Genomic DNA, 13508 nt, shown 5'->3' on the forward strand with positions numbered 1-13508 from the left:
AGCATCCAGCGCAGGAGGAGATGAAGGCTAGAAGACTCAGCAAGTCAGCTGCTTCCACCTTCTGCTTGCTTTTTTCTAGCCAAGCTGGCAGCCAATTAGATGGTGCCCAGCCACACTGAGGGTGGGTCTTCCTCTGCCAGTCCACTGACTCAAATGTTAATCTCCTCTGGCAACACCCAGAAACAATACTTTGCATCCTTCATTCCAATCAGGATGACAATATTAACTATCACAAGGAATTGGGGTAAAACTAGCTCTGAAACCACCTGCAGTACCCCTTAAATGGTGTTTCTACTGCCTACATTACTGTCTGCCCCATTTCTCTCCCTTTTTCTATGGGGACAAACACATATTCATCTTTCAAAACCTACCTCAGGCATCATCTTCTCTCTGAAGCCCTACTTGCCTACCATATATGGGCTGCAAGTATCACATATACTTGAATATATAACCCGACTTATTTGGTCAGCTTATGATTTAATTGAGAGAGGTGAGAAATCATCATGGGTGGGTCCTGGCTAAGGTAGAGATTTCCTTGAAAGCTCAAATACCCCATGGAATTCTAGCTCCTGAAGAGGCTCCAAGAGGTTACCTGACCCACTCTCTGAACTTACTGCATCTTGTCTTTTCCTGAAAAGCTAAGATTCTTCAAAGGGGATTCTATAGCCTTGTGCAGTTAACTGCCCCAGTATTTATGCATTCTTATGATTGAGAAATGTTTCCTTAAATTAACTCCCTCATGTCAGCTGAAGCTCCCATTGTCTTGTTAGTGCCTGGACAGCAAGAGAAGGTACTGAACAAAGAGAACATGTCAGTGCCTTCCCTTCGGTTGTCATTTCCCAGACTTTTCGACTCCTCTTCCTTCCTTCTGTGGCCCCTCATTTGGGTTCTCTCATTGCTCTGTAGCTTTAAAGAACAAGTGGCCTGGTTGAGGCGAATCCCAGGATGAATATAACTAGAAAAAGGCGCTCTGATTTGTACACTTTCACCTTTTGCCTTTATATCCTAATGCCTTGGCATCTTTACCTGCTGATACTGGTTTCTTTTCTTTTTCTCCTTTTTTTTTTTTCTTTTTTTTAAGACAGAGTCTCTGCCTGTCTCCCCGGCTGGAGTGTGATCTCGGCTCACTGCAACCTCTGCCTCCCAGGCTCACGCAATTCTCCTGCCTCAGCCTCCTGAGTAGCTGGGGTTATAGGCATGTGCCACCGCACCCAGCTAACTTTTGTACCTTTTTTCTTTTTGAGACGGAGTCTCACTCTGTTGCCCAGGCCGGAGTGCAGTGGCGTGATCTCGGCTCACTGCAACCTCTGCCTCCCGGGTTCAAGCGATTCTTGTGCCTCAGCCTGCCAAATAGCTGGAATTACAGGCATGTGCCACCACACTTGGCTAATTTTTTTGAATTTTTAGTAGAGACTGGGTTTTGCCATGTTGGCCAGGCTGGTCTTGAACTCCTAGCCTCAAGTGATCTGCCCACCTCAGCTTCCCGAAGTGCTGGATTACAGGCATCAGCCACTGCACCCAGCCTGATACTGGTTTCTGATTCATGACTTGCAGCACAAAATCTATCAGCTCAGAGTTGAAAGTCACTCCTGAGAGTCCCTTTAGTTTTCTAGGCTAGTTTGGTAGACTAGGGAGGTAGGGCTATGTGAAACCAAAGATGTTCTTTCAGAGCAAAGAAGAAGATACTTTGAAAATTGCTAGCACTAGCAGAATAACTAAGACATCAAAGTTAAAGGATAATGAGGTCATGAGGTGGAGCCAGGACCTCTCATTTACTGTTTGTAGATATGGAAATTTGATTCCATTGTGGATAATATTAGTAACCTCTTAGAAAATCATATGTGCACAAATCTGGAAAAAAAAACTAATCATTCTTGAGTAGAAAAACAAGTAAATGAGGACCTATTCATAAAAGGGAATACCACTCAATTGTTAGAATGAAGAATCTAAAATTATTTCAACATGAGGGATCAGTCTCACAATTGTAATGTTAAATCTCAAAAACAAGGTAGAGACCTAAATAGATGGACCTCAGAAGACAGATACAGCCTGGATGTGGCATTTCACACCTGTAATCCCAGCACTTTGGGAGGTTGAGGAGGGAGGATCGGACTGCTTGAACCCAGGCATTCAAGAACAGCCTGGGCAACATAGCAAGACCCCCATCTCTACAAAATGTTTAAACTAAATAAATAAGACAGATATAGCATGATTTCCTAACCATAGTAGGAAATTATATATATATAGGATTCTTACATAGTAAATCTATAAACACACACACTAGAATGATACATACCATCTTCAGGATTGTGGATGCTTCATCTGGGAATGATGAAAGAGGAAGAAAAATTGGCAAAATGCTAGCCTGTATTAAATCTTTGCTCCATCCCAGTTACTCGGGAGGTCTGAGGTAGGAGGATCACTTGAGCCAAGAAGTTTGAGACCAGCCTGGGCAACATAGCAAGACCCCATCTCAAAACAAAAAACAGCATCAAAAAACAAATTTGTGTGTTAGTTATGCAGTGTTTGGCACATAGGTGTCTATTTTATTGTCTACTTTTCTGTATGTTTAAAACGTCACTTTTTTTTTTTTTTTTTTTTTTTGGAGACAGGAGTCTTGTTCTGTCACCAAGGCTGGAGTGCAGTGGCATGATCTCAGCTTACTGCAACCTCCACCTGCCGGGTTCAAGTGATCCTTGTGCCTCTGCCTCCCAAGTAGCTGGAATTACAGATGTGCACCACCATGCCCAGCTAATTTTTTATTTCCAGTAGAAACAGGGTTTCACCATGTTGGCCAGGCTGGTCTCCAACTCCTGGCCTCAAGTAATCCACCTGCCTTGGCCTCCCAAAGTGCTGGGATTACAGGCGTGAGCCACCATGCCCAGCCAGAATGTCACTTTTTGAGAGTTCAGACTGAATAGTAAGGCACTTATTCTGCAAAGCCCTTTGAACCTAAGGGTTCCACAGTGCCAGGTAAAAAAAGTAAAGAGAAAGGGTGTCTCCAATCTCAATAACATAACGTCTTCTATTCCTCTTCTTAGGAATGTTCCTGGCAGATATAATTGAGAAATACTTTGTTTCCCCAACCCTATTCCGAGTCATCCGATTGGCCCGTATTGGGCGCATCTTGCGTCTGATCAAAGGTGCCAAAGGGATTCGTACCCTGCTCTTTGCCTTAATGATGTCCTTGCCTGCCCTGTTCAACATCGGCCTTCTGCTCTTCCTGGTCATGTTCATCTTCTCCATTTTTGGGATGTCCAATTTTGCATATGTGAAGCATGAGGCTGGTATTGATGACATGTTCAACTTTGAGACATTTGGCAACAGCATGATCTGCCTGTTTCAAATCACAACCTCAGCTGGTTGGGATGGCCTGCTGCTGCCCATCCTAAACCGCCCCCCTGACTGCAGCCTAGATAAAGAACACCCAGGGAGTGGCTTTAAGGGAGATTGTGGGAACCCCTCAGTGGGCATCTTCTTCTTTGTAAGCTACATCATCATCTCCTTCCTAATTGTCGTGAACATGTACATTGCCATCATCCTGGAGAACTTCAGCGTAGCCACAGAGGAAAGTGCAGACCCTCTGAGTGAGGATGACTTTGAGACCTTCTATGAGATCTGGGAGAAGTTCGACCCTGATGCTACCCAGTTCATTGAGTACTGTAAGCTGGCAGACTTTGCAGATGCCTTGGAGCATCCTCTCCGAGTGCCCAAGCCCAATACCATTGAGCTCATCGCTATGGATCTGCCAATGGTGAGCGGGGATCGCATCCACTGCTTGGACATCCTTTTTGCCTTCACCAAGCGGGTCCTGGGAGATAGCGGGGAGTTGGACATCCTGCGGCAGCAGATGGAAGAGCGGTTCGTGGCATCCAATCCTTCCAAAGTGTCTTACGAGCCAATCACAACCACGCTGCGCCGCAAGCAGGAGGAGGTATCTGCGGTGGTCCTGCAGCGTGCCTACCGGGGACATTTGGCAAGGCGGGGCTTCATCTGCAAAAAGACAACTTCTAATAAGCTGGAGAATGGAGGCACACACCGGGAGAAAAAAGAGAGCACCCCATCTACAGCCTCCCTCCCGTCCTATGACAGTGTAACTAAACCTGAAAAGGAGAAACAGCAGCGGGCAGAGGAAGGAAGAAGGGAAAGAACCAAAAGACAAAAAGAGGTCAGAGAATCCAAGTGTTAGAGGAGAACAAAAATTCAGTATTATACAGATCTAAAACTCGCAAGTGAAAGATTGTTTACAAACTTCCTGAATATTATCAATGCAGAACAGCTGTGGAGACTCTAACCTGAAGATCTATACCAAACGTCGTCCGCTTACCACGTAACACAGCTGCATCTTGAGCAGTGACCTGCCAAGGGCAAAGGACCCTGCTCCCTAGACTCACAGATTTTCTAATGCTTGGGCAGGTGGTTACTGCATGTTCCACATCAGTCAATGCAACTTAGGACAAAACTAACCAGATACAGAAACAGAAGAGAGGCTGCCGGGACCAGCATATTTCCGTTGCAGCCAAATGGATTTTATTTTTTCATTTTATTGATTCTCAGAAGCAGAAGGCATCACTTTAAAAGTTCGTTTGTTCATGCAAACTATATTTGCATTCTTACATTAGTTAAGCTAAGCAGCAAAAAGAAAACACACACACACACTCACATTTAGCCCATGTCATTTAATTGTCAGTTTCTTTGACATAAAGCGCATCTTCTCCACATGGGCTTCACATGGTTTGGAGATGGGTGGGGGAAAACAATCAGGTTTCTTCAGGCTGAGGAGGACTTGCTCAGGCCGATTCCAAACATTGTGCTCGTTCAATGCGTAGAAATGATTTGCATGATGGCATGCCGTGATCAGAAGTCATGCATGAGATCCATACACCACAGGACACTACTAATCTAGTCCCTTGCATTGGGTCAGCCTTTGGACAGGACCCAGCCCTGCACCGTTCACTGTATTTGGAGAAAATGGTAAGAGTTCCATACCGGCTATAATTCTTTATTATGAGTTCTTAAAAGTCCTTCATACACCTTCTGGGTAGGGAAACAACCAACTAATTGACTACCACCACCACCAACAAAAAACAAACCCAATCCAACAAGCAGATGGATCCGTTGCGTGTGTATGTTTAACAGACATCTCTAACATACAGCCATTGTTGCACATTTTGCAGGATGAACTATTTAATGCTGCTCTGTGTCCAGTACATGGGGGAGACTTTGATCCCAAATGGCTTGTACTATTTATGTCACTGTAAAACCAAATCCTAGGGCTAAAAAAAAATTCATTTGTATCTTGCAGTATTTACGATGATCGTTTAGCCTTCATACTGGAGAATTGACACTTATTTGGGATAGAGATAAAAGTGCTATTCAAAGTAGCACCAGTTATCTCTAGGGGTAATTTGGGGAACTTAAAACGACCTTTCATTGGGAGTTATGGGGTGCTCATTTCATTTCGTATCATGTCCTCTGCATTGTGGCTTTCTCCAGGCATGGGTCGATACCGCGAGGGGTTCAGATATTCTGAACTGGCCTCTCTCTTCTGCAGAGGGGTCGTCGCGTACTCACACACTGCATGGCTCCCCCTGCCTCCATCACATTTCTCCACTGAGCAGGGCTTCCCTTGCCCACAGAGGTGGGTGAGGGTAGCAGCACTGGGGTTACGGCTGTGATTTCCTTCATTTATTATTAGAATAATAGTCACTGGTGGGACCTGAGGTAGAGATGGAGCCGCCTCTGAACCAAGCTCACTTGGTTTCTTTACTGCACTTGTTTTCATGAGAAAGCAATTTAATATTAATTCTTTAGGATGTTCCAGCTTCCCCCAGCGCATTCCCTTGCAGCCAGTTTTGCAGTCTGCTTAGCGACCTGCCCATTGTCATTGAAGTGTGGCTTCTGGGGGAGCATCATTTCTTCCATTCCATCTCCTGCTTTAGGAAAGACAGTTTTCAGTCCAGGGGTTTCTCACCTAATGACTGGATTTCAAAGCCAAGATGCTGCAGTTGAATGTGTCAGTAAGTCTATACAAAGAGTGAAAAGAGACTTTAGCATGTGAACCAAATCAAAATAACTTCTTCCTGAACCATACACTAGAGGGGGAAGAACCACCAACCCATAATCAGACACACCGATCTGCCTTGCAGTAGAAGCACTTTGAAGGTAATTTCACAGTCCACCTGACTAGTTTTGCATAGAACAAACCACAGTAAGTCGGTAAGCAGAGCTTTCTATCTTGTTGGACCACTAGAAACTCTGTCCAGCTCTCTCAAGCGTGCTTCTGCAGCAGCACCCGTAGAATTTTTGTACTACACCCAATACCAGACTGGGAAGGCATCTCTTTCAGTGACCCTGCTAACTGCTAGGATGAATGTATAGTAACATGTACAGGCTACATTGTAAACAGCACAAAACAGAAGCTGACATGTGTGGTTATTCTTTTTAAGAGAATTATAAATACTGTAATATAATTTTATTTTATTGGCATGCCTTTTTGTAAATATAAATTATTAACTTATTAAATAGGAAATGGCTTCTGGCTTATGCCATTGTCATGTTTATTTTTATTTTTTATACTTTTCTTTCTTCTTAGAACTTAGATGCTGTCAGCCAATGTACATCCCCAAACCAGACAGACAGACAAAAAATTTTTTATTGCTAATGGTCTTTTCCAAAACAACAAAAAATATATATTTTTGTTCCAATGTGCAATAAATTCTAACCACGTCTATGCAAGATTTGGCTAAACTTAATAATTGTTCTTAGGTCTTGAGATGGGCGACAGAGCTGTAAGATCCCGCTAAGTACACCATGTGCTCATGCTAGTGATGTCATTAAGCTACTAGAGCATAGTGATGAGATTTTTCTGAGATGTAACCGTTTCCCTCCGCTAGCTCCTGACCCCAGCCCAATAGGCTGTCTCCTCAGTAACACATGGGCCTTGGTATCTGGCACCCATCAGCCAGCCTCATAGGAAAGAAGCCACCTCCGCTGTATTTGAAGTTTCACTTAAAAAAAAAAAAGAAAAAAAAAAATTTTCCCACCTTTTTATCCTTCACCCACTGTCCTTCCACCTGCTCACTCACTCTCTCACCCATCCTGCTCCACACTTCTTTGGTAGTAAATGACACCATCACCAGCAGTTTACACCCGCAGTTAACAGGCATTGAACTGAAAGAATCAGCGATGACGTTTGTGTGCATCTTCGCTGAGTGGGTAAGTGGCAACGCTTTGCCAAATATTAACGAAGCCAATCAAAAAGCAGCAGCAGCCACAGTATCACTGCACATATATATAGATATATATAAATATAATATAAATATTTATTTTTTGTAGCCAGGTCCTTGGTGCAGTATTTATACTCACAATCCACCTTTTAAAAAAAGGACAAAAAGCAAAAAGATGTGTGATGCTGTTAATTTAAAACGCAGAGCCAAAGCCACTGAGCAGCAGCTGACATGGTTGCTGGTTTGTGTGTGAAAAACATTTTTCCCCTCTTCTTTCCTTAACCTCCTTGTTGCTTAGGATGAGGAGACTGTGTAATTTAAAGCAGAGGATGAGAGGAGGAAGAAACTTCCATGTTAACATGGCCTACTCTCACTCCTTTCTAAACGAGCCACTTTTGGCGTCAGAAGTTGACTGGAGAGAGAGAAAAAAACAAACTCCCAGTCAAAGCTCCTAAAGCGACAGTGCCCAGAGTTCTTTTATTTTTGCTGCAACCAACATAAACCTGTAAAAGACCAACAGTGAAGATTAGTGTATTAGTGAATGCATGGAGGCCAATGCTGCCCTAATGAGACGTGATAAAAAGTCCATCACTCCTCTAAGCCTAAAGGAAACAAAATAAAAATGACCCTTTTTACTGTACAAGGGAAGCCTGTCTTGGTGTGTTTGTTGCTTGACTATCCCAATTCTTGAGTCCTGGGAGGGGTCTGGGAATTGGGACCTTAGCACATTTGGGGAAAAGAGGGGCATGGAGGGAAGACAAATCAAAGGGGCTCTCGCAAAGTTCTGGCTGAGAAGGAGAGATTGGAAGAAAAGCAAGGTCCTGACCCCCCAGATCCCCACTCACCCATTGCATGTGGCATTCCCCACTACTGGCCGGTGCTTAGAGGCCCATAAAACCCCTCCTCACCTAATCCACCTGGCAGAGCCCTCAGAGATGATGTCAGCCAACCCAGCTGGACTGGCCTTACTTCTGCCTTTTTCACCTGTACGTTAAAAAAAAAAAAACCTACCCCCATGCCCCAAAGCTAGGGCATGCGCGATGCCCAACAGCCTCCACTCTGCAAGCTCATACTGGGCCCTGCCCTCCATCACCCCAGACAGGCCCACAGACAAGGGCCGGTCTCCTTCACATTTCTGTGGGGGTGGGGGCACCCTTCCCCTTCCTTCTCTCCCTGTCCTCCTCTGGGGACATCCCTCTCTAGGCCTAGGCCATGTCTCCTGGTTCAGGAACACACTCTCAGGAGGATCTCGAAGTGCCCACTCTAGTCCGCTCCAGTAGCTGCACTCTGGAGCGAGATGGCTGGTAGGTCAGTCCCCATCCTCCTCCCCTCGGCCCCCAGCCTCCAGGCCTGCTGTGGAGGTGAGACCGCCATGGGTCATGACTTTGTGACTTGAGACCTGGGCATCTTCTGTAATGATGCCTCTTTCTTTTCTCAGATGTTGCCCACAGTTTAGCAAAAAGCTTTGTTCATTTTCAGGTACCCCCCCACCCCCTAAAGAATTGGCTGCAACTTGCCAGCCAGGGGGACATCAGGAGAGAAGAGGAAGTCTGGGTTGGGAGGGGCCCAAGTTTTGCAACAGAGTTTCCATTGTTCAGCTCTGTGCTTTCTTGGATTCCCTTTCCAAGATTACCATTTCCTCCATTAAAACTCCTGAGGCACCCCCTGCCCCTGCCCCCCACTGCTGTTTGCTGTACATAGAGGCTAAGTGGGGTGGGGTGGGTGGGTGTGCACATGTGTGTGTGTGTGTGTGAAGAATGTATATAGGTAAAGGGGAGTGTGGTCCAGTGGTTCCAGAAAAGGGACAGAACTCCTGTGTTCTATCCCTAGCTTGACCGCTGGCTCGCTGTGTGGCCTTGGGCAAGTCACTTAACCTCTCTGTGCCTCAGTTTCCCCATCTGTAAAATGGGGATAATAATACTGACCTACCTCACAGGGGTGTTGTGAGGCTTTAACTAAATGTTTTGTAAAGCGTTTTGAGATACAGAGGCAAAGGCGCTAGGGAAGGGCAAAGTATTATTGGACTTAAGGAAGCTGAAATGGTACCATAAATGCTGCTATTCTGAGAGCCATTTTAAACTGCACTGCTCCAACCACCCCCGCTTCTCATCACCAGGACAGCAGGTCGAGAAAATGACTTTCCTTTCACTTGCTTCTGGGGTTTGTGATTATTCAAGACAATTTTTCCCCTTGCTGTATCTCCTTCCCTCACCTCCTCGACTTGTTCCCTGTTCTGTTTATGCGGAAATGGCAGAAATGCTTGAGAAATGAGAATGTGTAAGTGGATTGGAAGTTTATAGTATGAAATTTCAATTTTACTTTGTACTGTACATCTTTTTACTTTAGAATTTGCAATAAAGGGTTACGTCAATCTTGTTTTCAACTCTCCTCTTGGACTGGCCTGTCATTCTGTCATTGCCCTCACACTGAAGCCCAAGGTGGACAGGCGCCACCACCTCGCAGGATCCCTGTGGCAGGGACAGAGTCTGCGCGAGGGCTCACCCTGGCTCAGCCCCTTGGCTGGGCAGGCAGTGCCCGAGCCACTCCCAGGTGTGTGGGAAAGGTTTGGGATTTCACTCAGCGTGTCAGGAGGCCTTGCCTGAGGTGGGCAGCACTTTGGAGGCAGCACCCTGCACGTGGGCACACCCCTCTGTAGTGGTGCTGCCTCTGCACACTCCAGCAGATCCCCAGAGCAGCCCCGAGGGGGAACTGCCCATCTTGTTCTGGTCCCCATCATGTTTTTCAAGCCCCTTATTGCGCACACACCTTTCATTCTGGAGCTCAAACTTTCAGGTCAGAGGGCCGTAGGTTCGAGAACATGACTATGCCACGAACTAGCTGTGGCAGAGTTTCCGCATGTGTGATGGAGACAATACCTTCTCCCTTGGGTTTTGAAAAGTACATCAAATAATGTGTGTAACTGGTTAGCATGAGGCCTTGGCACACAGTGCTCAATAAGTGGTAACTCTTCGTGGAAGAATAATTGCAAGATAAGAAGGAATCTGCCTGGCACGGTGGCTCACTCCTGTAATCCCAGCACTCTGGGAGGCCCAGGCGGGTGGATCACTTGAGCCCAAGAGTTGGAGACCAGCTTGGCCAACAAGGCGAAACACCGTCTCTACTAAAAACACAAAAATTAATGGGGTGTGGTTGCGCACGCCTGTATTCCCAGCTACTCAGGAGGCTGAGACAGGAGAATCGCTTGAATCCTTGAACCCGGGAGGCGGAGGTTGCAGTGAGCAGAGATCACACCACTGCCCTCCAGCCTGGGCGACAGAGCGAGGCTCCATCTTTAAAAAAAACAAAAAAAACAAAAAAAAAAACACTAAGCTGACAAGAATTGGTTGGTGCACCTGCCACCCTGGGGCCTGGTACCTGAGCCCCTCTTCCACCGGCAGTCCTACGAGTTTTGCTGCTCCTTTCCATCGAATTAACAAACTCTGCCCTTTCGGTATTTCATAATGTTTATAAACCGTCCAAAGCACCACTCTCCCAAGACTGGGCTCCCATTTTACAGCTGAGGGCAGGGGCACTGTGAGGTGAGGGAGAATCTGGCCCATTTGCAGCCCAGGCTCCCGGGGGTGCGCCCTGCTCTTTAGGAAGGAGTGGCTTTGTTTCCCAACAGCCCTGCACCGTGACGAGCGGGCTGGGGCTGCCGGGCCACGCCTCGTCGCCGTCGCCTCCGGTGATCCACAGCGTGAGCAGGACGAGCAGCGCCCCGGTGCCCAGCGCCCCCACGAAACCGGTGAGGAGGCCGAGCGCCAGCGGCCCCGCCCAACCCATGGGGCTCCGCTCATACAGGGGCTGCGGCAGGTGCTCCACAATCAGCTCCAGGGCGTCCCAGTCCCGCGCTGAAACCGCGGCACGCCGGGGGCGCAGGGCCGGGGCAAGGGCAGCGCGGGCGGCGCCGCTGGGCTGCTGCAGGAAGCGCTGCCCGAACTTGCGCAGCTGCAGCGTCGCCTGCTGGTGGAGGTTCTTGCCCAGCTCCCTCGCCACGTCAGGGCGGCCGCTGCGCCGCAGGGCCCGGGCCAGGCGGTCCCAGGACAGGGACGCGGCCTGGGGGGCCAGCCAGGCCGCCAGCGCCTCCCGGCAGCCGTCGGACACCTCTCCGGACCCGGCTGCCCCGCCTGCCGGGTCCTCGGCAGCCTCTCGCCGCCGCCGCCGGCTCGGAGACCCCGACGTGGTGTTGAGCGGCTCGGGCCGCGCCAGCCGGTCCTCAGAAAGCCGGGACAACTCGCCCTCCACGTCGGGCTCGGGCGCCTCCAGGAGCGACCGGAAATGGCCGCACTCCTCCGGGGTCAGCAGTTCGGCCAGACGGACGGCTGCGTGAGGGCCCATAGCGTCCACGGCCCCTGCCGGAGCCCACGCCCAAACCCAGAGCGCCAGGACGAAGGCGCCCGCCGGAGTCCGCGCCTCCATCCCTAGCGGGAACCAGGGACCGAGGACTGTGTAGGGACGGGGACGGGCTCCGAGCGCCCCCGGTGAGCGGTGGGGGAGGGGTTCCGAACGCCTGCGGATTGTGGGAGGGAGGAGGCTCCGAACACCCGGGAAGCCAAGTGGAGGAGGGCATTGGGGACGAGGGGGCTGCCAACACCCAGCGACGGAGACAGGGACTCAGACATGGCACTTGTTGGAGGGTCTCACGAACTGGGATAAGAGGGCTTGCAACCCAGGAAGGGGGTTCTCAGCCCCCCAGGAGGCTAGGATTCTGGGCCTTTACATTGTAGCTCCTGCCCTAGGCCTCCTAGTACCCACTAATACCTCAAACTGAACAAGTTACCAACATCTCTTCTAATTCATGTACTCCCTAACCCCTCCCCTCTTTACCAGAATCCCTAGACCCCTTGCTCTCCATTAACCTCAATATTCAATCAATTCCTACATTCTTTCTTTTCTTTTTGTGCAGATGGGGGTCTTGCTATGTTGCCCAGGATGGTCTCCAACTCCAGCCTCCGCCTCTGCCACCACCTCCCAAAGTGCTGGGATTACAGGAATGAGCCACCGTGCCTGGCCCAATTCCTAAATTCTCTTTTTGTCTACCAAATACTAACGTTTAGTATTTATTAAATGAATCCATCATCCCATTCCGCCACTCCGGTGCGAGTCCAAACCCTCCTCCTCTCTTGCTAGTCCTCCAGCCCCCATCACTGCCCCCACACACTGGGGCCCTGCCTACCTGCACTTACTCTATTTCCCCCAAGGAAGCTTGGCTCTGGCTCTCCTGATCGCGGCCTGCACTCCTCCTGCTGTCAGGCGCCTTTGGGAAGCCCTCCCTGACTCTGAGTCACACCCCTTAGTGGTGTCCCCATTAGGGACTCCTCCTGTCTGCCCCACAGCACACTGCAGCTGGGCCTGTGTGCTGTCTCCCCCACTAGACTGCAAGGTCCATACATTGTCCCCATGGCAACCAGAGCATAATAAAGTGTTCAGTAAAGATTTGTTGAGTCAATGTGTGTATTTTTTGTTTTTTTAAGAGACAGGGTCTCCCTCTGTTGCCCAGGCTGGTCTCAAACTCCTGGGTTCAAGGGATCCTCCTACTTCAGCGTCCCAATGTACAAGGATTACAGGCATGAGCCACCATGCAGGGCCATTGTGTGAATTCTTAACTTGCAAATCAGTGCTGTCTTCAGCCCCCTAAACTCCCACAAAGGCTTCATCATGGAGCCCCAGCTCCTAACAGGGCAAGGAAGGCCCTCCATGGTGAGGTCCCTGCTGACTCCTCCAGCCTCACTCCTCCGATTCCTGCCCTCACTATCTTGTAACACATCAAGGCTCGTGGCACAGCACGTAAGATACAGTTTCCAGCCTCCATACTTTGCCCAACTATCCCCCTCCCCTCCCATGTAGGAAGTTTTCCTGATACCCCACCAAGACCACCACAAGTCAGGATCTTTTCTGGACGTTCTTTCTGTTTGTGTTTTGTTTTGTTTTGTTTTGAATCAGAGTCTCCCTCTGTCACCCAAGCTGGAGTGCAGCGGCATGATCTTGGCGCACTGCAACCTCTGCCTCCCAGGTTCAAGTAATTCTTGTGCCTCAACCTCCCAAGTAGCTTGGACTACAGGCACACACCACCACGCCCAGCTAATTTTTGTATTTTTAGTAGAGACTGGGTTTCACCATGTTGGCCAGGCTGGTCTCGAACTCCTGACCTCCCAAAGTACTGTGATTACAGACATAAGCCACCATACCCCCAGCCATTTTTTGGCATTCTTAAGATAACCTGTGCATCCTCCACCAGGGCACTCATCTGGAAATTAGAGGACTTATTCAACAAATATC

At 48.7% G+C, this 13508-nt stretch overlaps 1 protein-coding gene across 6 annotated transcripts in view; it reads left to right on the forward strand.

Annotated features, from left to right (window-relative positions):
* The window catches only part of SCN8A (sodium voltage-gated channel alpha subunit 8), a 146034-nt gene extending 136417 nt beyond the window's left edge, over window positions 1-9617 (forward strand). For 3 of the 6 annotated variants that reach the window (XM_025403196.1, XM_025403197.1, XM_025403195.1), the window contains one exon: window positions 3042-9617. In XM_025403196.1, coding sequence (XP_025258981.1) covers window positions 3042-4189 — 1148 coding nt within the window. In that variant the 3' untranslated portion in view covers window positions 4190-9617. The remainder of the gene's footprint in view (window positions 1-3041) is intronic. The other 3 variants (XM_025403199.1, XM_025403194.1, XM_025403198.1) reach the window with 1 other exon arrangement.
* The last annotated feature ends 3891 nt before the right edge of the window (window positions 9618-13508 follow it).

This window comes from Theropithecus gelada, chromosome 11 (assembly GCF_003255815.1).
Source record: "Theropithecus gelada isolate Dixy chromosome 11, Tgel_1.0, whole genome shotgun sequence".
Lineage (NCBI taxonomy): Eukaryota > Metazoa > Chordata > Mammalia > Primates > Cercopithecidae > Theropithecus > Theropithecus gelada.